This window comes from Haliaeetus leucocephalus, unplaced genomic scaffold (genome assembly GCF_000737465.1).
Source record: "Haliaeetus leucocephalus isolate CR32 unplaced genomic scaffold, Haliaeetus_leucocephalus-4.0 Scaffold76, whole genome shotgun sequence".
NCBI lineage: Eukaryota > Metazoa > Chordata > Aves > Accipitriformes > Accipitridae > Haliaeetus > Haliaeetus leucocephalus.
The window spans coordinates 910,869-934,698 of NW_010972512.1; the positions used below are offsets into that span (position 1 = coordinate 910,869).

The 23,830-nt window shown below is 43.7% G+C and overlaps 1 protein-coding gene across 1 annotated transcript in view; it reads right to left on the minus strand.

Annotated features, from left to right (window-relative positions):
• The window catches only part of CERS4 (ceramide synthase 4), a 27,000-nt gene extending 4,098 nt beyond the window's left edge, over positions 1 to 22,902 (minus strand). The window contains exons 1-9 of the mRNA XM_010580821.1: positions 22,730 to 22,902; positions 14,405 to 14,522; positions 11,685 to 11,803; positions 9,675 to 9,732; positions 7,136 to 7,186; positions 3,226 to 3,318; positions 2,221 to 2,349; positions 1,834 to 1,940; positions 1,255 to 1,411 (exon numbers count right to left, since the gene is read on the minus strand). Coding sequence (XP_010579123.1) covers positions 1,255 to 1,411; positions 1,834 to 1,940; positions 2,221 to 2,349; positions 3,226 to 3,318; positions 7,136 to 7,186; positions 9,675 to 9,732; positions 11,685 to 11,803; positions 14,405 to 14,522; positions 22,730 to 22,902 — 1,005 coding nt within the window. The remainder of the gene's footprint in view (positions 1 to 1,254; positions 1,412 to 1,833; positions 1,941 to 2,220; positions 2,350 to 3,225; positions 3,319 to 7,135; positions 7,187 to 9,674; positions 9,733 to 11,684; positions 11,804 to 14,404; positions 14,523 to 22,729) is intronic.
• Positions 22,903 to 23,830: the final 928 nt, after the last annotated feature.

Consider the following 23,830-nt stretch of genomic DNA (forward strand, 5'->3'; position numbering starts at 1 on the left):
ATGCCAGAGGATTGTGCTGCCATCCAGAGGGACCTTGACAGGCTGTGGGCTGACAGGAACCTTGTGAAGTTCAACATGGGGAAGTGTGAAGTTGTGCACCTGTGGAAGAACAACCCTCGGCACCAGTAAATGCTGGGGGCTGACCAGCTTTTCTAAGAAAAACCTGGAGGTCCTGGCAGACACCAAGTTGAACATGAGCCACCAATGTGCCCTTGCCCTTCCAGGCCTGCATTAGGAGGACTGTTGCCAGCAGGTTGAGGGAGGTGATCCTTCCCCTCTGCTCAGCACTGGTAAGGCCACACCTGGAGTGCTTTGTCCAGTTCTGGGCTTCTCAGTACAAGAGAGACATGGACATACTGCAGACAGTCCAGTGAAGGACTGCAAAGATGATGAAAGGACTGGACCACCTCATATAGGAGGAAACGCTGAGAGAGCTGGGACTGTTCAGCCTGGAGAAGGGAAGGCTCAGGGAGATGTTATCAATGTATATTAATACCTGAAGGGAAGGTGTAAAGAAGACAGAGCCAGGCTCTTCTCAGTAGTGCCCAGTGACAGAACAAGTGGCAATGGGCACAAACTGAAACACAGGAGGCTCCCTCTGAGCATCAGGAAACACTTTTTTACCGAGGGTGACCAAACACTGGCACAGGGTGCCCAGAGAGGTTGTGGAGTCTCCGTCCTTGGAGATATTCCAAAGCTGTCTGGACGTGGTCCTGGGCAACCTACTCTAGGTGACCTTGCTTGAGCCTGGGAATATGGACAAGACTTCCAGAGGTACCTTCCAACCTCAGCCATTCTGTGATTCTGTGATCTCAGTAACATTGTAATTAAAAATCCTGTACTATAACGGAAGCGCTTTTGCACTGGCCTCACCAATCATGACAACTTTCCCTGCCTTGATATCTTAGTTTGTTACAAATGCAAAGCATACTGGCCTAAGTGTTGGGATCCTTACTCAGATGTCATTGGCTTTGTTCATGGAAATCTTCCCTGGAGTCCAATCCGCATTCTTCTTGAATACAAGCATCAGAAGCGGACCCAATATTGTAGTGACTCATAAAAACTTTACCTTTTTTTGGTCAACTTTCCCTAATAATAGTGAGTGTTCCTTTCAACCCACTGCTAGGAATGTACATGTATAATTTCACTAGGGCAAGAAGGAATCCATCCCAGATGAACTCCTGTGCTCCCAAGCGGCCTAGGTGGACCCTCCCTCCCCATGTGATGTACAGGGGAATAAAAAGTGATCCATACCGTGCCCTGGAGGATGAACTTGTAGACCATGTGAATAATTAGGCAGGACCAGAAGACATGGAGCAGCTGCAGAATTATCAGGAGACCATTCATGAAGTAGTATCCAAAGAAAGGTTGGAATATCTCCATGGAGTAATAGTAGGTGTTATAGAGCACTCTGCAAGAAAGAGGGAATTGCAGTGGAGGGAAAGCTTGTTGTTAGGAGGGCCGTAATTAAGCCCCAGAAAGCTCTAGTCATAGAGGAAGCTTCAGGTCAGTCACCTCCTTCTTACGTATAACACATGTGAGCCAACTCTCAGGTCCCCACCAGAAATAAGCAGGATAGAGCCACAGGCCGAGGACTTCTCCTCTGCAGTATACTTCAGGACTTTAAAACTACTCTATGAACTCCAAGGCAGACCACCTTAGTTTACCCCAAGGCAGGTGCAACAGCCATGTGGCACTGTAGCCTATGCAAAGGGCTGGGACATATGCTCAAGGATTGAAAAGCAAAGGCTGCAGCAAAAGATTCAGCACCCAGCTGAATTATCCTGTCTCAGACAGCAGCTTTTCCATTTCCCTTGACTGCAGCAGACTTACGTGTAGGGGAAAATGACCAGGCGGCTGATGAGGAAAACAGCTGAGAAGATCATAAAGAGGCTGTCACAAGTTTTTTTCCACTTCATGTAATTGAATATCTTAGTTGGCTGGAAGGAGAAAGAACAATAAAACAGCAGGCCAAGACAGTGCATCTGCACATGCTCCAGGAGGCTAATGAGCCAGATACAATACAATCTGCATGCAGGTAATCATGCTTCTTCCTGGGTCCCTGCAGGGCACCCTGGGCTGGGTCAGGAGATCAGTATTGAGTTATCTGTGAAACACCATAATGCTTGGCCCATGCTGTGCTAGATCAAAAGACACCCTTTGGCTGAAGAGCACCATTGCTAACTAGGCTTTGCCTAGCATTTAAGTTGTGGCGCTCACCTCTAGGAAGCAATCAGAAGCATCGTGAATCACCATCACCAGTGTCCCAATGCGGATGTAATTGGCACAGTAGGAGAAACTGATCAGGAAAATGGTTGCAGCATGATGGACTATCTGCTCCTTGAAATCCTGATGAGAAAGGGGACAGCAGAGAATAAAATACATAATGCACCTTCTGCCCTGGTTAAAGCATGCCTCCTGCAGGTAGCAATGAAATGTCTCTACCCAATGACTTAAGAAACCTCCCACTATAAGGTCTTACCCATATAACTGTTTTACCAAACACATTCTAGAAATGCAGGTAACCAAGAGAAGCTGGAATGAAGAGTTTATACTGGAAACTGAGGATCTCACAACAAAGAACACTCTTTCCCTCCAGTCCACCAGTAATGGTCTGATGATGGTGCAAATCAGAATACAGAATAATAAAAGCCAATGATTCAGTACAGACAAATTCAACATAAAGAGCGCTTCCTTTCTGTCACAAAGCAGTGCCCATATCCATCTCTGCTCTGTGCCCCTGTGCATGCCTACCTGTTTGCACAATCATCTCATACCGCCAGGCTCGCTGATGGAGACTCACAACCACCCTTTCCTCGTAAGTGTATATTTGCAGCCTCAATGCATGTGTATGCCTATGTAATCACGCAGCACCCTGTCTGTCGGGGCACTGGCACATAGGAACACATGCAGCTTAACTGGCAGAGAATCATCTCTTTTCCTGTCTCTATGATCAGTGCAGCTTAGAAGAGTCCCAGAAGAGCAATTTTGAAGTTTGGATTGAGAACTCTGCACTAGTTTGCACCTTTCTGTTAGGTTCGTGTTCTCCACTTCCCAGAGGAGAGGGAAGCCAGTGGTTGGGAATGGAAATTCCTGGGAATGAGCAAGGGCAGAATCCCCCAAAACCTCAGACTAGCACTACACACGTGCTCTTGGAGATCACTCTCCTGAGCGATCAGCTTGGGTCCTGTTTGTGCTTGATTCTTCTCTGAGGCTGCCACTCACCTTCCTCTTCACATCAAAAGGCAGGGTGAAGACCAGTGACCAGTAGAAGGAGAGCTCCAGCAGGTAGTACCAGAACAGGGAGGGTTGGAGAGGCTGTGAGAGGGGGAGAGACAGTGAAATACCCATCAGATAAAGTAGAGCAAGGGCTGGAAGTGAAGACTGCTTCCTAGGCAAAAGAATACCAGACAACCAAACCAACAAAACTGGTTCTTGGAGCTTCAGGAGGAAATACTTCAATTGAACTATATGGTTACTTATTAAATCTCATCTGTGCTGAAGCAAATGCAAATAGCAGGGGAAATTCCACTTTGATGCACCATGTGGAACATTTAGGGAATCACCCGGAAGATCCAGAATATTTTCAGCATTTCTTCAGCACTGTGCAGATTCCTGAGCAGTCAGTATAGAGCTTTAAAAGCTATGTAAACCATTCCATTATGGTGAAATAGCTAAGTAGTAGCTGAATAAATCATACCCTTTTTAGGATTCAAGGAGATGCTTCAGACACATTGTACCCTTCACAGATTTTTCAGTTGAATCAAACTAATGGGGTAAAGTGCAATCTCAGTGTGAACAGTAATTTGCATTCTTCTGGGTAATTTTTCTGGGGTTTTACAGCTGGAAAACTAAAAGCTTAGACCCACTTAGCAAGATATATGCTATTTAACAAGTAATTTTTCACTGTTGTGGCACTATATGGCCTCCTTAAACCTGAACCTAGTCAATAAAAAAAATTCCTATGACTAAAGGGGCTTTGCAACTAGCTTTTCCAAAGAATCATGGAGTATGGTGCTCCCAAATACCAATTTATTTGGGCTTTCTCTACCCAAAGTGTTGATTTATGGCCTTCATAGATTTTAGTTTGTTTTCCTTTGTGGCACCAGTGATTGGCCGCAAGAGGAAGCACAGCTGGATGCACTGGTGCTAGCAGGGGAGACAGTTAACATCTCCCAGGCTGGTACATGCTGTTCACACTCTGCAGGTTATCCAAACAGGAGCTCTGGATCAGAAGGGATTTTTTTCCCAAAGATCAGATTATCTGGGAGAACTAGCATTTCTTTTGTCATTGTGTTTAGCACAGGACAAGGTCTGTTTAGCAGAAATTGTATTTAATACATTCTTTGTTCCTGCCAATACACAGGTTTGTCCTTGACCTTTCTTGCTCTTTGCCAGTGGGACATGACTAGGTCTGGTTTTGGTCTTTTCTGTTTGTTACAGATGTTGCAAAGTGTGTGTATGGGGTTTATGTGGCAAGGTTTTGGTAGGGGGGTGGAGGAGCGGTGCTGCAGGGGTGGCTTCTGTGAGAAGATGCCAGAAGCTGCCCTATGCCTGACAGAGCCAGTTCCAGACAGCTCCAGGATGGACCTGCCGCTGGCCAAAGCTGAGCCCATCAGCGACGGTGGTAGCACCTCTGTGATAACATATTTAAGAAGGGGTAAAAACCACTGCACACCAGCAGCTGGTAGACAGGAGTGAGAATATGTGAGAGAAACAACTCTGTAGACTCCCAGGTCAGTGAAGAAGGAGAAGGATGAGGTGCTCCAGGTGCTGGAGCAGATTCCCCTGCAGCCTGTGGAGGACCTGACGCTGGAGCAGGTTGATGTGCCCGAAGAAGGCTGTGACCCCATGGAGAGCCCACACTGGAGCAGGCTCCTAGCAGGACCTGTGGCCCCATGGGGGGACCCGTGCCAGAGCAGTCTGTTCCTGAAGGACTGTTCCCTACGGGAAGGACCCATGGTGGAGAAGTTTGTGGAGGACTGTCTCCTGTGGGTGCGACCCCACGCTGGAGCAGGGGAAGAGTGTGAGGAGGAAGGACTGGCAAAGACAATGTGCGATGAACTGACTGCAACCCCTGTTCCCCATCCCCCTGTGCAGCTCGGGGCGAGAAGTAGAGAAGTCAGGAGTGAAGCTGAGCCCAGGAAGAAGGGAGGAGTGGGGGAAAGGTGTTTTTAGATTTGTTCTTATTTCTCACAATCCTACTCTGATTTGATTGGCAATAAATTAAATTAATTTCCCCAAGACAAGCCTGGTTTGCCCGTGATGGTAATTGGTAAGTGATCTTCCTGTCCTTATCTCGACCCACAAGCCTTTCGTTGTATTTTCTCTCCTCTGTCCAGCTGAGGAGAGGGGAGACAGAGTGGGTTGGTGGGCACCTGGTGGCCAGCCAGAGTCAACCCACCCCGGTGTGCTGTTATGATGACTTGGATTGTTTTTGAAAAGACATGGACTCCAAATGTACAGAATGGGAGGCAAGGACCCAAGTGATCCTTTTAGTCTTACATTCCTATTCAAGCACCACCTGTTTGTATGGTTTGGCTTTCACACTGAACTACAGATTTGCGCCTAAAATTTCTGCCTTTGAGTGACAGTGGATTGTTTGGAGACTTGGCTTGAAAGATACTACCTTATTCATCACTCATTTGTTCCATTATGTTTCCTGTGGCTCACACTGTTAAAATTGTGCATTACATTTCCCTTTACGGGTCTGCAACCTCAATATACAGTCATGAGGTCTTGCTCTAACTTTGACTGCCAGACCAAAAAGTCCTGGAACATAGGCAGTCTTCACTTTGTCTTGGTACTGGGATCAAGTTTCCTTCAGCCTCCTCTTCAGTTAATGAAAGATTTTATTTCCTACCCAGGAAATTCTAGTACTGTAAAATCCTGTGCATGGCAGCTTCCTGCATGATAATACAGATTACTATCCTGCTACAAACACTTACCAGCTGCTCCCATAGGATAGAGGAACCTCTTCCAAAGTTGGAATCAGATTTTTCACTTTAATGAAATTTAGCTCTCTTTACTATGTCTGCTCTGACATCCACAGCAGTGTGATATAGGAAGGCTCCTGCTACAGAACAGGCAATAGTCATCTCCTCTAGAGAATTCAGAGCACATAAAAACATAAGGGGAAAAGCAAAGCAGGCAATAGCTCCTGTGCTCAGTGGGTGAAGCTCCTTTCTAACTCTTCCAACTTCTCAAGTTATGGGAGTAGGCATAACAAGGGAGGCAGCTGGTCAAAAAAGTACCTGGCTTTTGGTTGCTACCTTTGCTCCTTGTGTTGAGGAACAAAGAGCAATTTTTGTGCCTAGCTGGCAATTTTCATTGAGGTAATTCTGGTCTGGGCTATCTTTGCTCCTTGTGTTGAGGAACAAGGAGCAAATTTTCTGCCTAGCCGGCAATTTTCATTGAGGTAATTCTGGTCTGGGCTATCTTTGCTCCTTGTGTTGAGGAACAAGGAGAAAATTTTCTGCCTAGCTGGCAGTTTTCATTGAGGTTATTCTGGGCTGGGCTGATAAGAGATGTAGGCTTTCCAACCCACTGGACAGCTTCTTGCAGTACTGTTGTGAAAAAACTCAGAATATACAGTTTTACAATGTAAGACAGCATTCTCTGAACTTAATGGGAATGATGCTGTATTGCTACTGGCTATACTGCCAGTTCCACTGGGAAACTCCTTGGGGAGCACCGTGAACATGATTCTTCAATAAAGCTGAAAGTACACAGCATACCATTCAGAGCATGTCCTCTGCTCTACATACTCTCCACTGAAGTCTTCACTTCCCCTCAGGCAACATGTTCTTCTCTGGCCTCAGTCTCTTCTACAAACTAAACAACCTTGGAGCATTCCCATTTTTCAGTTTCTCAGCTCACCTGGTCAGAACTCTCACTTTCCCTTTATTTCTGCAGTCTCCTCCTGCTTTCCTGACTCATCCTCTATTGGGCTTGGATTACACCAGATACAAAGACATTCTCCCTTGACAAGGGTCTGGCTTTAAATTCTTAAGGCTCTTGAGTCTAAATTTAATTCAGCACCCTCTCTTTTGTCACTAATATAACCTGATTTTCCAAAGATATTGAAAGACAATGCATGATTTATAACAGCAATTTTCCCTCTTGCATGACTCACCTGTTGTGGATATCCTGTCCAGCACTCCCTATGGTCCCAAAGCCAAGGCTTCTGGAAAGAAAATGCAACACGAATGTGAGAGGAATTCTTCTCTTACCAACTGTCTAACTCCTTTTGTTTGTTACTACTACAGACTTTGTTGTACTTTATTGCAAGCAGAGCTGGTCGCAGCGTCTGGAATTCAGTTGCCAAGAGATTTCCACTGCAAGAACTTGCAGTTGCTTGTGACATTGTCAATTTGTGGCTACTGCACTGAAATGTCACATGCTGTTTAGCCCATTTCTAAATAAAATAGCTCATGGAAGATTTCTACCAACTTGCTGCAGCCTTCTACAAGTTTGGGTGGTGGTGGTTATGTTTTGAATATATTAAAATATTCTTACAACTATTTCATTAAGAATCTCTGTGGTTTGGACAACAACACTTAAGCGTGGTAAGGCAGCTGAAAACTTGTGTGTCAGGAACATGGTTTGTCCTCTAATGGTGAGGATCATGCTGCAGCCTGTTAAGTAATGAACCTCTGAAAAGATCCTACTTTGTTTACACTTCACAGAAAATTGGTAGTTTAGAACTTGGCAGCTTAGAAACTTTCATAGAAACATGGCAACTGAAGTCCCCAAAAGTTCGTCCTGCATGGAGCATGCTCTGACCCTTCGCTGTGCCCAGATTTGATCAGAGCAAGCACGTCCTAGGCACACAGTGATGGAACATACTATATGCCACGTCTGCAAGGGTGATTTTCTGTAACAGTCCTACAAGGCTCCAGATATCAGAGCTAAGAGCAAGAAGGCAACACTTCTTCTTCTCTCATTGAGCACCTGCTGGTGCATGAGCAATCTGGAAGGGAAGCAGGAAGCAGTGTTTATTTACGAGCAGTGCTAATTAGGAGTAGACACAGCCTTCTGTTGCCAGGGTTTGGGGCTGGGAGTAGGATTTACAGCAAATACAGAGGTACAGAACCAGGAGAGACGTGTGATATAGAATCAGAGAGGACAAAGCAAAAACTCTGAAACAACTATAGCACACCATGTTACCTAAACTAGAAGGGAACCCCAGATCCCTGAATTTCATCATTCCTCTACTCCCAGCAAATAAAGCTGTTTTCTGGTGGCCTACTGTGAGATAACTTTCTATTGCTACTTGCTATTTCATTGACTCATGGGGCAGAGGTTTTTGCCATAAGTCTAAAGCTACTAATATCGAATTTAAACACTTGCTTTTTTCCTAAAGAAGGGTGTTTCACAAAAACAAATGCATATTAAAATACTACTCAAATTACAAAGTAAACATGCAAAGTCAGGAAATGTCACATGCAAATAAGCCCTGTCACATTAATTCTTTGTCCTTCTTTTTAACGTAGTCATTTTTGTACAATTTTAGATAACAGAATAACATGCTATTTGCTATGGGATCTAGAGATGCTGTTCATAGGATAGATACCTCCTTTTTTTGTGAAAATTGCAAGATGTGAACCGAATAAAGAAAAGACTTTCACAAAAAGTGAAGATGATCTTTCATTCCAAGAATGGTCAGATAACAAGCAGAAGAACAGGATTTTGCCCGTTCTGTTGCCACAGGACTCTTGTACTATGCTAAGCAGGCCATCCATACTAAACTTTCATAGCCAGCCTCAAAGAATAGCCTTCTATTTTGATGTACAGGTCCACAAAACACTGCAGTTGGGATTTAGATACCTTCACTCCTCTGCTAGCTCATCCTGTAATACTCATACTCCTAGAGTACCTTAAATTCTGACTTGAAAGTCAGCATAAGTTCAAAAGTTCTCCACTTGTTACAATAATGAGAAGTGACAAGCATAGTTTGTGCCTGCTGTCTTGGGATCTGCCGGTTTTCCATTACTTAACCCCCCAGGAGGTGCCAGTGTGGAAAACTTTTGCAAAGCTCACCTAGGGAATTGGATTCAGCAAAAAAGCCAGGGTAACCTTTAAAACACAGCCAGAGGATGACCAGTGCCCCTAGTCCCAGCTTAGTGAAGACAGCTCAGTGCTTAAAGCATACACACGGCTTCTATTACCTCCTCTGCCTGTTGAGGCAGTTCAATTCGTATCAAGAGAACTCATTATTTAACAAATCAGGGAAAAGGCAGAGCCATGAGCCTGAACCAATCCACCTTGGGTAAGGAAAAGAAAATTAATAAAGAAAATTATTAAACTGCAGTCCATGCTCCAAAGGAAGCCTGAGTTTTTTGCCTTAAACAGGTATTGGATACAACACACAAACAGGCCCTGCAGCCTCCATGTGTTCCATCTCCTACCCCACGGAAATGTATTTTTACACAGTCCCCATTGTCTTCTGCTCTGCCAGAAGATGAAACCTGTGGGGTTTGAGTTTGAGTTTTTAAAATAAGCATGGTCCAATATGTATGTGGTCTCATAAGTGTGCTGTGCAGAGGACACAGACTGATGTGGTGGGAAAACCTCTATAAGAAGGTCTGAAAGGACATGTTTGACAAAAAACCCTGCCATTCTTGCAGGCACTGGCTAGGTAGAACAGCAAACAGCACTGCTTGGATACTCACATCGTACAGGACAGCAAGTCCAGTGAAGAAAGAAGTGATGTAAAATGTAAACCTCCAGCTACGAACAAATAAAAAGAAGTATGTTAGAATCCCATTCATTAACCACCAAACTGCAATTCTGCGTATCAATCACACTCACTCAAAGAATGACACTATTAAGGCAAAGTCATACATTAATATGTTCAAAGTTTGCCCAGATCATAACGGGAGTGGCTCTTTGCACATCACTAGCATATTCAACAGACTTCACGAAGAGCAATTCTTCTGCGTTGGAGACGGCAGAAAGTACAAGAATCCCGTTGATTAAGATCACCCAGATAATCATCCCAAACCTTCCCTGCACTAGCAGATGCATGGGTAAAAGTCAAACAATGCCAATCTCTCTCCTAGGCTTTTGGAGATTAGGCATGCTAAATTCATTATAATGTAAAATAAGTAATTACTGTCATGTTTGGTCTCAGTCAGGAGCTGGTAATGTTTTACCCACATTAAACCCACACAGAAGTACATATAAAATGTTTGCCAAGTTCACTGGACAGAGGCAGGTCACACTGAATATATACACATACAGGAAGGAATGAGGGAAATTTCACCCCAACAGAATAAACAAGTTATTAATAAACTAAACACAGGAAATCTTCAAAGGAGTAAAACTGTCTAAACCAGTCCTTTAATTTCCAAAAATCTCCATAACACATCAGAAGTAACTACATTTTGAGAGGGACTCCACCTGGAACTCCAAGAGAGACATGAACTGTACAAAGCTACTAGGTCACATTGAAAGGACATTCTTTTTACAGACTGCAAATGGTGACAGCGGGCAGATGGAAGGACACCATCCTCAGTGAGTTGAGTCAGAAAAGAATTTACTGTTGAGTGTTACTATTTACTGCAAGTAAGCTGAGTGTAGGGAGTGTAGGGAGAACTTAGACTTCATCTTGATGGCAGCAGATTACGCATGGTTGCTTTACAACTCTTTGTTCACAGATTTTGTAAATAGGTCTAACTGCAACTATCTGGAATATTATCAATAAATAATACACATCCTTTTTTTATTCTTTCTTTTTCAGTTACGGTTTTTAGACAGGGGTTTTGAATTAGAGGTTAAGTACTAAATGGAGCACGAGGTGATTAGCTCAAAGTTGATGTCTACCCTATGGATACGCACTTTTAGACAGATGAATAGCACTGCAGGTATTTAATGATTTCTTTCATCTCTGTGGCTTTCCTGGGAGAACCTACTTCCTTACACGAACAGCAGAGCAGCCACTCATAAGCATTTCATCAAGCTTAGGAGAATCCTCCTTTACTGTGGAAAGCTTAGCCAGGACTAACATTCACAGAACTGGCTGACGTGAGATTTATTTTGTGCCTCCAGATAATAAGGAGGATTTCCACACAGCTGTTTCCAAGAAGAGTTTTGCTTTTTGGAAAACACAAGCTTGCACATAGGCCCCTTTTTATGCCACTATAAAAGGGTGCTGGTTTTTGACTTTCAGGATGCTCAAGTCAACCGACAGCAGAATACAATCTAGCCCACTGCATGTGACTTTAGAAAGCAACAGTGCGCAGAACAGTTGCAGAAAAGATGCAGCAGAAGGAATAAGCCTGCAGTGAGACAAAGGGAAGTCACGGGAAAGGCAACAGAAAGGCTGACTGTTGGAGGCACCAAAACAGCAGCAAAGCAGCAAGAAGCAGTAAGATGCAAAACAGTAGGGAGTTTTTCAGGTACAACTGTGTTTTAAAGCAGAATGCCAGTCTTACAAAGTCAGAAACAGAGGCCCTATAAGGAATAAAGGTGAGACAGAAGTAAAAGGAGACTTGGGAATGAAAAGCAAGGAATGTTTCAGTAACAGAGAAGCAGCAGAGTTGCAGAAGAACCAGGTGGGGCAGGGAAGACCCAGGATGCTCTGTGTAGGGGTGGAGGGCAGGCTGGGAGGCAGTGAGCTGCCTGCGGAGCTCAGCACCCATGAAAGGCCCCTGCTGATGATGACTTGTGCTCCCACTCACCAGGCCTCACAAAACTTCTTTGACAGGCTGGGTCGGTCTGTGTTCCTCCGGCACCGGAACCACCTCTCCACCTTCCTCACTGGCAGGTCGCACTGTTTGGCTAAACTGATCAGCTCACCCTGGAAAAGAGGTGAGGAAGCAGGGTTCAGATCCAGGTTCAGAGGTCAGAAGGGGCAGTATGGGCACCTTGTCTGACCCACCACAGAGCCCAGCTGGAGGCTCCTGGCAAGCCCAAATCTGTTCAGGCTAAGGCATCTTTCAGAAAGCTGTCCATTCTTAGTGTAAAGACCTCAGATTGTGGAAAATCTTTCCATTCCCCCCATAAACAACTGGTTATTAATGCTAAATGTTGAAACTTTACATTTTTTATGTGAACTTCTACAGTTTCACCTTTCAAACGCTGGTCTCGCCTCCTTACAGGAGTTTGTGGTTGAATCACTTCCTTACCCGGTCTTCAGGGACCAAGTCCCTTAAATCTGTCACTCCAAGAAAGATTTACTGCAGCTGAAATAAAGTTCTGCACCAAATCTTGTCATGCCTTTCAGCATTCTGGTGCAGTATCAGCCAATAACCTGACTGACGTCGTGAGCAGAGGCAACACCATTTTCCTACTGGATACTCCCCTGTTGTGGTAACCATGTTAGGGATAATTTTTCAATAGATTACCCACAGAAATCCTGCAATTACCTTTCTTCCTGTCCTTAGGCTCTTAAGAGTTTGGCATGTGACGTGAAAAAAGTTTTTCATGTTTTATATTCCTTCTGGAAGTGTCACCATGGATAGCCTTATTTTTTAAGTAAAGCAATGATTTTTCATGGAATGCATTTACCTTAATGGTATCATGTGAATGACTTACATAGTTCGAGCATGTTGTACAGAAGTACGTTCATTACTAATTTTCAGATGTTATTCTTTCCACTCTTACTTAGTGACTTCTGTTCTTGAGGTGGAGAGAAATGGACATATTGACTTATATTCTCCAGCTGCTCCATAATGTGGCACTCCTCTCAAGAAGGCTGCTGAGAACAGCAAAATCTCACCTTGTATTGGACAAGTAAAAGCTGACTCATAAGCAGGTGTCTGACAGCTCATGGGAGAGGGAGGAGGCTAGAAGACTGGCTGAGGTGTAACTGGTGAACAGAGAGAGCAAGGCAGCAGCCAGCTACACTGTTCTTGCTCCACATCACACTGCTGTCAGGAGTCTCATGGTGAGGATATGCTCCGGTTATCACAGATTCTCTGCGATAAAAGTGCTGGCTTCAATGCAGTGTGGGTGCAGGGAGAGCTGTGGGGAAAACCTGCTTGCAAAGCTGCACCTTGCGTTAGATCTCTGTGACAGGAGTAGTTTTACTGAGAAATGTGCAGATTTCACAGACAGACAGGCAGGAGGAAGGCTGGGGACCACCATACTGGCAAGTGTTCCTGACAACACTCCTTCCCACTGCTGGGAAGAAAGGCTGGCTGCACAACCCAGATGAATGCCCGCATTTTTATTTTAGCCTCCATTCTTTTTTTAACCTGGTACTGAATGCCCTGGGGCTTCACATGCCCCACTGCAGCACGAACCATGCAGCAACAGCCTTGTCAAGGCAGCAACATGTTCATGCTAGGACTACCCCTTGGGACTGGAACCCCAGCCCCCTGCTCATACATCCTTGGTAAGGGTTAATAGCTACTGCTTCAAGGCCAAGAAAGGCTGCAAAAAGGAGCTGAAAGAAAATCTGATTCCTTTCCCTATCACAGGGGGTCACATCCAGGGACTTCACTGACAAGGTTAAATCCTAATACTGCCTGACAATTCACAATCCTGCCAATGCTTTTTCCCCTCAGCAGCAGCCATTATAGCTCTGGATTATCCTGCCAAGTTCTTCGAGAACACTCTTTTTATCTCACATGGGAAAACTACCCACCATTTGTGTTTGCAATTTTCTGACACTCCTTACCATCACTGTGATGATGGCCAAGACTTTAGCTGGCTTCCTGAAAGGCCAATCTCAAACTCATGGATTGCACAGCAACAGAATGACCCACCCCAGAACTAGGAGCATGAAGCAATCCACACCTGCTGAGCTGCAAGGACTAGCAATGTGGGAGTCAGTTCAACGCAGCTGATGTGACATGGCTTTGCTAATATATGAAAAGAAGCCATCACAGAATGGCTGGGGTTGGAAGGGACCTCTGGAGGTCATCTGGTCCAAACCCCCTGCTCAAATAGAGCTACGCAGAGTTGGTTGCCCAGGACCATGTCCAGATGGCTTTTGAGTATCCCCAAGGATGGAGATTCCACAATGTCTTTGGGCAACCTGTTCCAGTGCTTGGCCACCCTCACAGTATGAAAGTGTTTCCTGATGTTCAGACACAGCATCCTGTGTTTCAGTTTGTGCCATGTATAAGGCAAACACAAGAGGGGACAGGAATTGTCATTATTTACTTTGGGAGAACAGTTTCCTGTCCATAGAAGTTTGGGATTTAAATTTTTTGAATGCTACCTATAGAAAACTGCTACTTGCACATGTTCAGAAGCAGAGTTGATAGCTGATGGCATTTGCAGAATGACCCCTGTGACTGGCTGGTGTCAGGTGGCCAGTGCTGTAGGGGTTCCTGCTGCTTTGTTGAGCTTCCAAATATAAGTGGCATTACCAAACTTCAGGATTCCAAATGGGATTTTATTTGGCTAAGGACACAAAAGCCAGACAAAAGCAAAGCAAGAAAGGACCCACCTCTTCAGGGTTCTTGCAGCGTGTACTGTAGAATGTTTCCAGCATGGGGTTGGGCTGAGCTTTTGGTCTCTGCTTGTCTCTCACACCCAGTTTGCTACTGAGGGGCAGGGCTATGGCTCTGCAGAAGAAAAGATAAAGGTCCAGCCAAAAATCGAACAGCGATTTCTGATATTGCAGCACTGTTAAAACATGATGTAGTACTGTTGTGGTTTAACCCCAGCCGGCAACTAAGCACCACACAGCCCTCCCTCACTCCCTCCTGGCAGGATGGAGGAGGGAATCAGAAGAGTAAAAGTGAGAAAACCCGTGGGTTGAGATAAAGACAGTTTAATAAGTAAAGCAAAAGCCGCGCACGCAAGCAAAGCAAAGCAAAACAAGGAATTCGTTCACCACTTTGCATCAGCAGGCAGGTGTTCAGCCATCTCCAGGAAAGCAGGATTTCTTCACATGTAATAGTTACTTGGGAAGACAAATGCCATTACTGTGAATGTCCTCCTCTTCATCCCTCAGCTTTTATTGCTGAGCATGACATCATATGGTATGGAACATCCCCTGGGTCAGCTGGGGTCAGCTGTACCAGCTGTATTGCCTCCCAACTTCTTGTGCACCCCCAGCCTACTCGCTGGTGGGGTGGGGTGGGGTGAGAAGCAGAAAAGGCCTTGACACCGTGTAAGCACTGCTCAGCAATAACCAAAACATCTCTGTATCATCAATGCTGTTCTCAGCACAAATCTAAAACATAGCGCCATACTAGCTACTATGAAGAAAATTAACTCTATCCAAGCCAAAACCAGCACAAGCACATAACAGCTGCCTCCCACATTTTGAATCTAAGCACAAGTATCGTGTCAAGCAGGTAAGATAGACAAAGAAACTGAGAAGAAAAAACCCCAAACTTACAGCAGAAACAGTGGGACTTGTATTCTACTGTCCTGAGCTCTGTGCTGCAATATTCAAAACTACATGAGGATGGGAATGCTATATCCTGCTTTGTCAGCTTCTGAATCCACTCTGCTTGGGTGTCCAGGATTATGGCACAAAGCCCAGGCTTGCAGAGACAGCCACGATACCTACCATTGGTCTTTGGCTTGCTTGCAGCTTACGTGGAGTACCACATCGATGGTAAGGCCTATATGTTGTTCACTGCTTGATCTAGAATACTGAACACACATGGCATCCACTTGAACTAAGGACTTAGGATCTCTAAGTCTTAGAACTCAGACTTAGGATCCTGAACTAAGGCTCAGGATCAAGAGGGAGGCTCTACTGGATGCGTGGCATTAATGCAGAAGAAATGTCCTGCTGAAACAGGAGGCCACTTGGTCTTTACTGGAGTAACTTACCTCTGTTTTTCCTAATGCAAGTCAAACATTGGTTGTAAAATGAGGACATAGCAACTAGAAACCTAGTCACAAGGAATAGATGCTTATGCTAGCTGTGCATCTTCAGTTTTTCACAGTGAAACAACGGAAATAAAAAAATCTGCATAAACAGAAAAAAGTTACCAAGAGGTAACAAAACAGCACAGAATTGCTGTGCTCAACAATTCAACTCCTCCACTACAAACACTCTTCTCTCCCTCGGCAGTAGGAAACAGACTCATCAATGGTGTGAAGCAAGGTCCTGCACAAACAGGAAACTTGGCAAATCAATTTTTAAAAAAACTGCCCAAATTAACCGCATTCTCCTTGAATTTCTGGAGAATTAGTTGTTCCTTATTAATCACTACCTTTTATACAGTGCCACTGGCATGCAGTTAGTCTCATTAGAAAACAGAGCAGACTGTCTGCGTAGAAGCACTTTTCAGCACTGTTGCCGAACACCAAACAGGCAAAATTGCTGGAAAACCTTATCTCTGTATTTTGGAGTAAAAGTTGTTTGCTTAAGGTGCTAACAGCTTCCCTGAACAGTTATTGGGTTACCAGCTGTAAATCGGTGTTGAGGGTGGTTACAAGCTGATGAATACCACACAGAGGAAGCAGGTGCTGAGACCCAAGCCTGCTCTGCCTGGTCAGTCTTCATGCTGTTCAGGCAGGTCCTCTGATCAGTTATCCCTAATGATTCAGGCATGGAACAGGATTTCTTTCTTTTTTTTTTCCTTTTTTTTTTTCCTTTGCAGCAAAAAAAGCTGCAAAGTGGAAACTACTTCACTATGTAGGTGTTTAAAGATGTTTTACTTAAAAATAGTATGGGACATATTTATGACTGTGATTATATGGTGTTGTTGCCTGTGGTCTCTTCTAACCATACAGCCTATACTCCATATGTGCATGTGCTTAGGGACTATTCTAGATAAAGCATCCTTCCAGAAGAGTCTTTTGGAAGTTTTCTTTTCAAGAACCTGTTTCTTAATTTAATTAACAGGTATCAAAAGCAATTTTATAAACAGACCACTTACCTAAGGAATGTTGTAACTTCTCTTATATTAAGGCATAAAACACAGAATGGTTACACATTTTGTTCACTTGTATAACAGCTGATTTCCACCTTTCTTTTGCACAGCCAGCCCACCAGCCTGTATATCAGTTGTCCTTTTTCACCATCTCTGGGAAATTCCTTTGGCATCACTGGCTACAGCAACATTCAAAGATGTACCAAGCCAAATGACAAAGATATGTTTCTACCGTAACAGAAGGGTCAGGGGTAAATGTGCTTGCTAGCTACCTTCCAACAAGACACATAGATATTGCAAAAGCTATGCGTAAGCTTTGATTAGTTTCAGGGAAATTCAGCACCACCCTGGCATTGCTGCAACCAGCAGACTGCTGGATGGCAGAGGAATATAGGCATCATTGGGAATTTTGTTTTTCAGCTCTGATTGCTCTTAAGAAATGTTTCAGTTATATCTTATGATTTGTTTAATATCAAAGGGGTTAACGGTTATATTCAACCGGCTGGTCCTGTGCTAAGAACAATGACACAGTATTTCAATGATATCTGCAACTGTACAGAAATTGAGAAAACATTTACCCTAAGCTCTGCACTAGGTCTTGGTTCTTATATTAAGCAATTCCTTGAAGTGGGCCTGATCTTTCTTTTTCAAAGGTAAGTCATTTGATACAAGCTCCTCTGAAGAGGAAGATGTAATCAAGTTCTGTTGTTGAAGAACCACCTTATTGCAGCTTCTTATCAGTCCACATCGGGAACTGAAAGGTCTGAAATTTTCCAGACACATTAAAAGGAAAGGGAATGTTTCTGCCAGGTGTCAGGGCAGCTTGCCAACAAGATTTTTATTGAAAAACTATTTAAATTATCCTGACTGATTTCTTAATTTTGTTTAATACCTGTCTTCTCTCTCTTTCCTGCTGGTTTGTCATGGTCATGGCATAAAATTTCACTATAACAGAAACAAGCCAGCTGCAGTTAATGAAGACAGGGTGTAATTAACCAAAGTTACAATTACTTTGTTGTTGAGGTTTTGAGTTTAACCATGAATTATGGGACCAATCCTACTTTTATGAACATCATTGGGAAATCAAGGCCTGAAATTCTTCCTAAGGGACGTTTGTACATGTTGGATGTATGCTCTGACTCAGTTTTCAGTTAAATCTTGTTCCAAGCATAACCCTAAGAGGATGATGCTTGTACTGATTTCAACATCACAGATTCATCATCTTAGTTGCAGGGATGGTCTCATCATGGCAGTTTATCAGCTCTCTGGAAGACAGAAGGAGAAAGTCTGAGGACTAAACTGTACTGCTCACCACGCTAGGTAACGCAAGACGCAGTCAGTGAGATGATTCTTATCTCAAGCCTCCTTCTTCATCAGTGAGCCTCTCTCACTTCATGGTTTACACGGGAAAGTTCATACTAAGGCATTTTATTCAGTAATCACCAAAGAACAAACTGTCTTGTGTGAAACCTGCTGAAGTTGAAACTAAACGGATTAATCATGAAGGGGCATAAATTGATACTCCTCCACCTTGCAAAAGTGGGCTACACAGCTTCTGCAGAGGCTTTCAGAGTTAGCATGAGATACAAGAAATAGGTTAACTTTGGGGGTGGGGTGGTGGTTTTTGGTTTGTTTTTTTAAAGTTTTTTTAATTTATAAGGATGCCACTCTGCAAATATCTTCTAGTACTAAGAAATGCAGAACCACTGACAGCAGCAACCAGAACTTCTATTCTTTGAACTGCACAATCTCTTCTAGCCTCATGCTTTCCTTCAGCAGAGGGCTATCCCTGTGCTCCTGGAATAGTCTCTACCTTCTCTTGCTTACAGGAGAATGCTTCACATTGAAGTTAAACTGACTGTTCTGTTTGATACAAGATCTCAAGTCACTACAGTGCTACTGTCCAAACTGAGTCAAGTCAGCTCCCAGTTTTCAATTAAATACTACAACGTGTCCCACATCTCTGCATAAAAAACCTGCCTATAGGACCTAACAGGAAGCTATTTTCAGATCCTTCCTGATTATTGATCAACAACAAAAGTCTCTGTGCAAAATGAATTTCAGAAAGATACATTTAAAAATAAAATATCTGAAATGGGGTGCCCTCTTCTATCTTTCTTCTGGTTCTCAGTTCAAGTGTCTGTTCCGTGCAGATCAACAGCATCCCTTTCTTTTAACGTACAACACATGGCTCAGGTACTGTCACAACCCTCCTAAGAAAAGACCTAATCTTTCTGACTAAAATCCTCCTCTAGTGCAATTTGGCAACTATTTGGATTCAAATTCACTGACATTGGCTTTCAGTTCCCCAATATCCAAAAATCACTGGTCAAGTCCAAAATCAGACAATTAAATTGTATGTAAATTCTGTTTTTCAACTTTCTGCTTTACTATCCCCTCAAAGCACTTCAATTCCCACATTTTTCCTAACCATACAGGCAAGAAACACTTTGCAATAGAAGCTGTGATTCCTTCATAATCATAGCACTCCAAGAATTTGATTTTTATGGAAAAGGGTCTCAAACATTATAGAACTAAAAGAGAAACCGACATCCCTGCTTGCAGGCATATGTCCAGGGAAAAGTTCTGCTAAGGTACAGAGGTCCTTAAAATCAGGCTCCAAGTTATGGGTGCAGGACATATCTCCTACTCACAAGCACAATCTGGAAACTTCAAAGGAAGGGGAGAGGTTCCCAGCTTCTGAGTCCTCTCTTTTGTCAGGACGTCATTACCTACCTCCCCCAGCACCTGCTTCAGTATTGTGGCAAAGACTAGGAGCACTGCAGCGATAACAAGCTTTCTGCTCTCCAGCACTGAATGCCCCATTTTCCCACCTTCCCCAGAGCAAACTGGCTCACTGCAGAGTTGCTTCACCGAAGCGTGAGCTGTTTCTTCTCCCCCAGGGCTGCACCCACAACCTCCTCAGCTCTCCCAGGCCCCACCCAGCTACTGCGTGTCCTCTTCCCACAGCCACCACCTAATCCACAGAATAACTGGTTGTTAAAAGGATGTCGCTGTCTCAGTTTTGCCCAGTTCAGCCAGCAGGTTCCAAGGAGAGGAAAATCTGTGCTCGAGGAAGCAGGGTCTTTCCCAGGTTTAATCTCCAAACCAAGAAGATGGAACCATTGGCCAAGCACGGTGGCTGATGTAGTTGCTGAACGAGGGATTGCAGAAAATCCTCTGGGCTTCTCCTGCCTCTTAGTATTTTCCTGGAGTTCTGACACAGATAAATGACATGAACATATTACAGCATTTCTGAAATCCCAGAGCAGGCACCACCAGGAACACAGAGCGTATCTAGAGGAAAAAAATGCTTTGCGCCTGATGCACAGTTGCAAGTAATAAGTGAGGGTAGAATAAATTGCCAGAGGCCAAGCTAAACCCACCAAAACCAAACTTGTACACTAGTTACATACACTCATTTTGACCCACAGACCAGATGTACAAAGCTACAAAGTCAAGGCCATCTACACGGAGAATGAGAAATAACACATGCATCCTTTCAGTCTGCAATTCTCAAACTTTGTGCAAATTATTTTAAACAGGGCTAGCACCACTGTACACACAAGGTAACGGAGCAACAGAGGACTTGATTCATACCTCCCATTCACTAGCAGAAGCTTTCTTCTCCAGGATGAACTGAGTGTGAAAGAGTAATGATTGAGAATGAGAAAATGTCATGCTGAAATAAATGACTGCAGATAGTTAGGACAAACAATAATACAGCTCAGAACAGTGGCTTGTAATTTGCATAGGTAAGATAGTGGTATGATTATAGGTTTCCTGGAGCAGTAAAATGGGCTTGTGATATTATCTTTTTTCAAGGGTGTGACAAGAAGCTTTTATTTAATGAAGTTTGTGAATCAAAACAGCTTTAAAATTAATGAGTAGGACCAGGCCTGTGGAAACTCTCCCAGCTGAGGCAGCGTTTGGATAGGAAAGCAAAAAGTCTTTTTACCTGGCCATCCGCATCTTAAAGTGGATGGAAAAGATATTTAGATTGACTAGGAGCTGCGTGGCAGGAGGAATGGGGATAAAGGGACAGAGTCACAGCAGCACAGAATCAATGCTGAAAGGGACCTCTGGAGATCATCCAGCCCACCTCGGCTGCTCAATCAGGGTCAGCTACAGCAGGCTGTGGAAGGCTGTGTCCAGCTGGGTTTCGAGTATCTCCACAGATGGAGACTCCATTCTCCCTCTGTGGAACCTGTTCCAATGTTTGACCGCTCTCACAGCAAGATAAACATTTTCTTATATTCAGATGGAGTATCACACATTTCCATTTGTGCCCACTGCCTCTTGTCCTGTCACTGGGCACCACTGAGAAGAGTTCGGCTCCTTCTTCTTCCTGTTCATGTCTTGTACTGGGGAGCCTAGAATTGGACAGTTCTAGTCAATGCAGGACACAGGGGCTAATCTCCAGCTTCACATTGCAAATGTGTCCAAGTCACTGACTGACAGTGCCTGCCCGAAGGAGTACTGTATTCAGCCATGTCTTGCAGATCAGCAAGGAAGAAATGCAACTCACTTGTGTTTTAATGGTTACCTACAATACCTTGGTTCCCACATCAGCAGAGGTAACCGAGACACCTGTGTCCCCAGGAAAGTGCAGGATAAAATCCATGGAATTTATGGAACGCATACTAAACATATTGTTTACAAAGAAGAGATTTGGATTCCAATTTTGTAGCTTCATAAAATGATTATTTGAAGAATCATTCATGGATTTGTGTTAATGTAAAAATACTAGCTATAATGATTTTTTTTTTATTAGAAACATTCCACAGCAGAGCTCTGAATCATTTCAACTTCTATAAACTTTTCCAAGCTGTCCTTGTATCACAGAGAATCTGGAGAAGAAACATCTTTCTACTTTACAGAGGTCTGCTTCCTTTTCTTGTGCAGCCACTTTTTAAAAAAAAGATGACAAAAACACTTTAAAAGTCTTTTTTCCCCTCTTCCTAAGCTTAAAGCCACTCTAGACTTGACTAAAGTATTTCAAAAGATTACCTCTTTGATCAGCAACTAGGAATAGGGATTTTTCAATCCAGTGAAGACAACTTTGAAGAGTATTCAAAATCATGAAAGGGGACTTTGCAGTCTTGACAATGGCTGACACTATGGTAAATCTCAGTTATCTACCGGCAAATCATACTGTATTGCAGACCACACTAACTATTGACTAAACTGTACAAAGCAACAACACCAGCTCAGGACCCTTATGAAACTCAGAGTCAATGAACCCTGCAGGATTTCTAGCTGTGCCTTTGCCATAACTCCCAAATTTTCTGCAGTGAAGAGTAATAGGCAAAACACTCAAATGGCTCTGGCCAGAAAGCAGCAGCTACAAATGTCTCTACATGGCACTCCCAAAGAAATGACATTCCTGAACCCTGAGCAGTGGTCAGTGATATGCACATGTTCGTGTGGCTATGTGGTGCTGAGTCTGAGGTCAGATGACTCAGCCCCATCTAATGCATCTTATTCAGGCTTATCTGTCAGGTGCGATACCCCAGATCCCCATTACCCAAGATAAAGGAGACGTAACTGTATTTGCATAGTCTAAACATGATTTCTGCTGCGCTTGACCCAGAAACAGCAAGTAACGTGCAACAGAACACAAAACTGCATGTCTGCCTTCTAAAACACAATTATAAACCTCATCTAGGGCCTACCTGTATTAAATGTAGGAAGTCACATTGCTTACAATTAGACCTTAAGGGTAGGGTTTATGTCCTATATTCAACACACTTCTTTAGCCAGTACACAGGGCTGGAAAGAAAGAGCTGGAAAATGTACCTCAGCAGACTTTATGACCTGGAGTATCTGTGGACCTCTGCAGTTATACATTGCCACAGACAATAAAGCCAGCTTTTGGACCCAAACTGCCAGCATTATCCCTAAAAAACCCCAAACACTACTAAATAACTTACCTTTCAAAGGCACATCGAATGACAACCAAGATTAAAGCAAAAGGGATACTGAGCAGGAGATCACGAGGCTGAGGGTAATGGACGTCTTCAGACTCTTGCATGTCCTGCCAGGTGATTCCTGGGGGCAGCCAGAACTCATGCTGCCACAGCCACTCATTCAGAGAGCATGCCATTCTGGAAGGAAGAGAGACCAGAAAAACTGAGGACAGCCTCATACACAGCAAACCTGTCAGCACAAGCCAGCGAAGCAGAGGAAGGATTACACTCTCGCTGAGGTTGCATCTGGCTGTGAAAGCAGAAGAGGTGGGGAACGCATCAGTGCCCAAGGAACTGGTAATCTGCTCACAGATTTTTATCAGGTGCTCGGTGACTGCTGCCTCCTGGCACAGAACCAAAAAAGGGCTAAAATGGAGATAAGTGCCTCAGAATTCAACAGAACATTAGTGTCATTCTCAGCAAGATGTATCGGAAAGTTTCAAGTTTAATACTGCAGCTTCTCAGGTTCATAGGTTCCTTTCTACACGACTGACAGTTTGGTATCACAAGGATGCGGCAAGTCTGCTCCAGGGCTGGCTGCCAGCTGCTCTTTTATATGTACATATTCTTATTTTTTAGTCTTTGATATTTTGTATTTATTTGTTTCTATTTACACATTGCAATTCCACTGTATGCATGTGTGCGTATGCATGCATAATAATTAGTATTATTCTGAGATTTCTCCTTTAAAAAAAAAAAGATACATCTTCTGCTTTAAATGATTAAGGAAAGTACTTTCAGGTAAGAATTTTTGTGTTAAGTGGTAAGCTGGATTCTTAATGTAATTTTAAAGACCATGCCTGAAGGTGGGATTTACATACATGATCAGAGAATTTAGCAGCATAAAACACAGTGGAATGGGTGTAATGAAGCATTCAACACAAAAATACTGTTGCTAGATAATTCTACCTTATACACAGATATGAGCTGCACTGCCCTCCAATATAGGCTGCTCATTCTAGCTGGTAACAACGAATATCCCAAAAAGAAGCTCTGAACAGAAGTCAAACAGACTCTGTGCAGGCACAGAATAAGGAAAGGGGAAGCATGGGAATGCGATGCCCA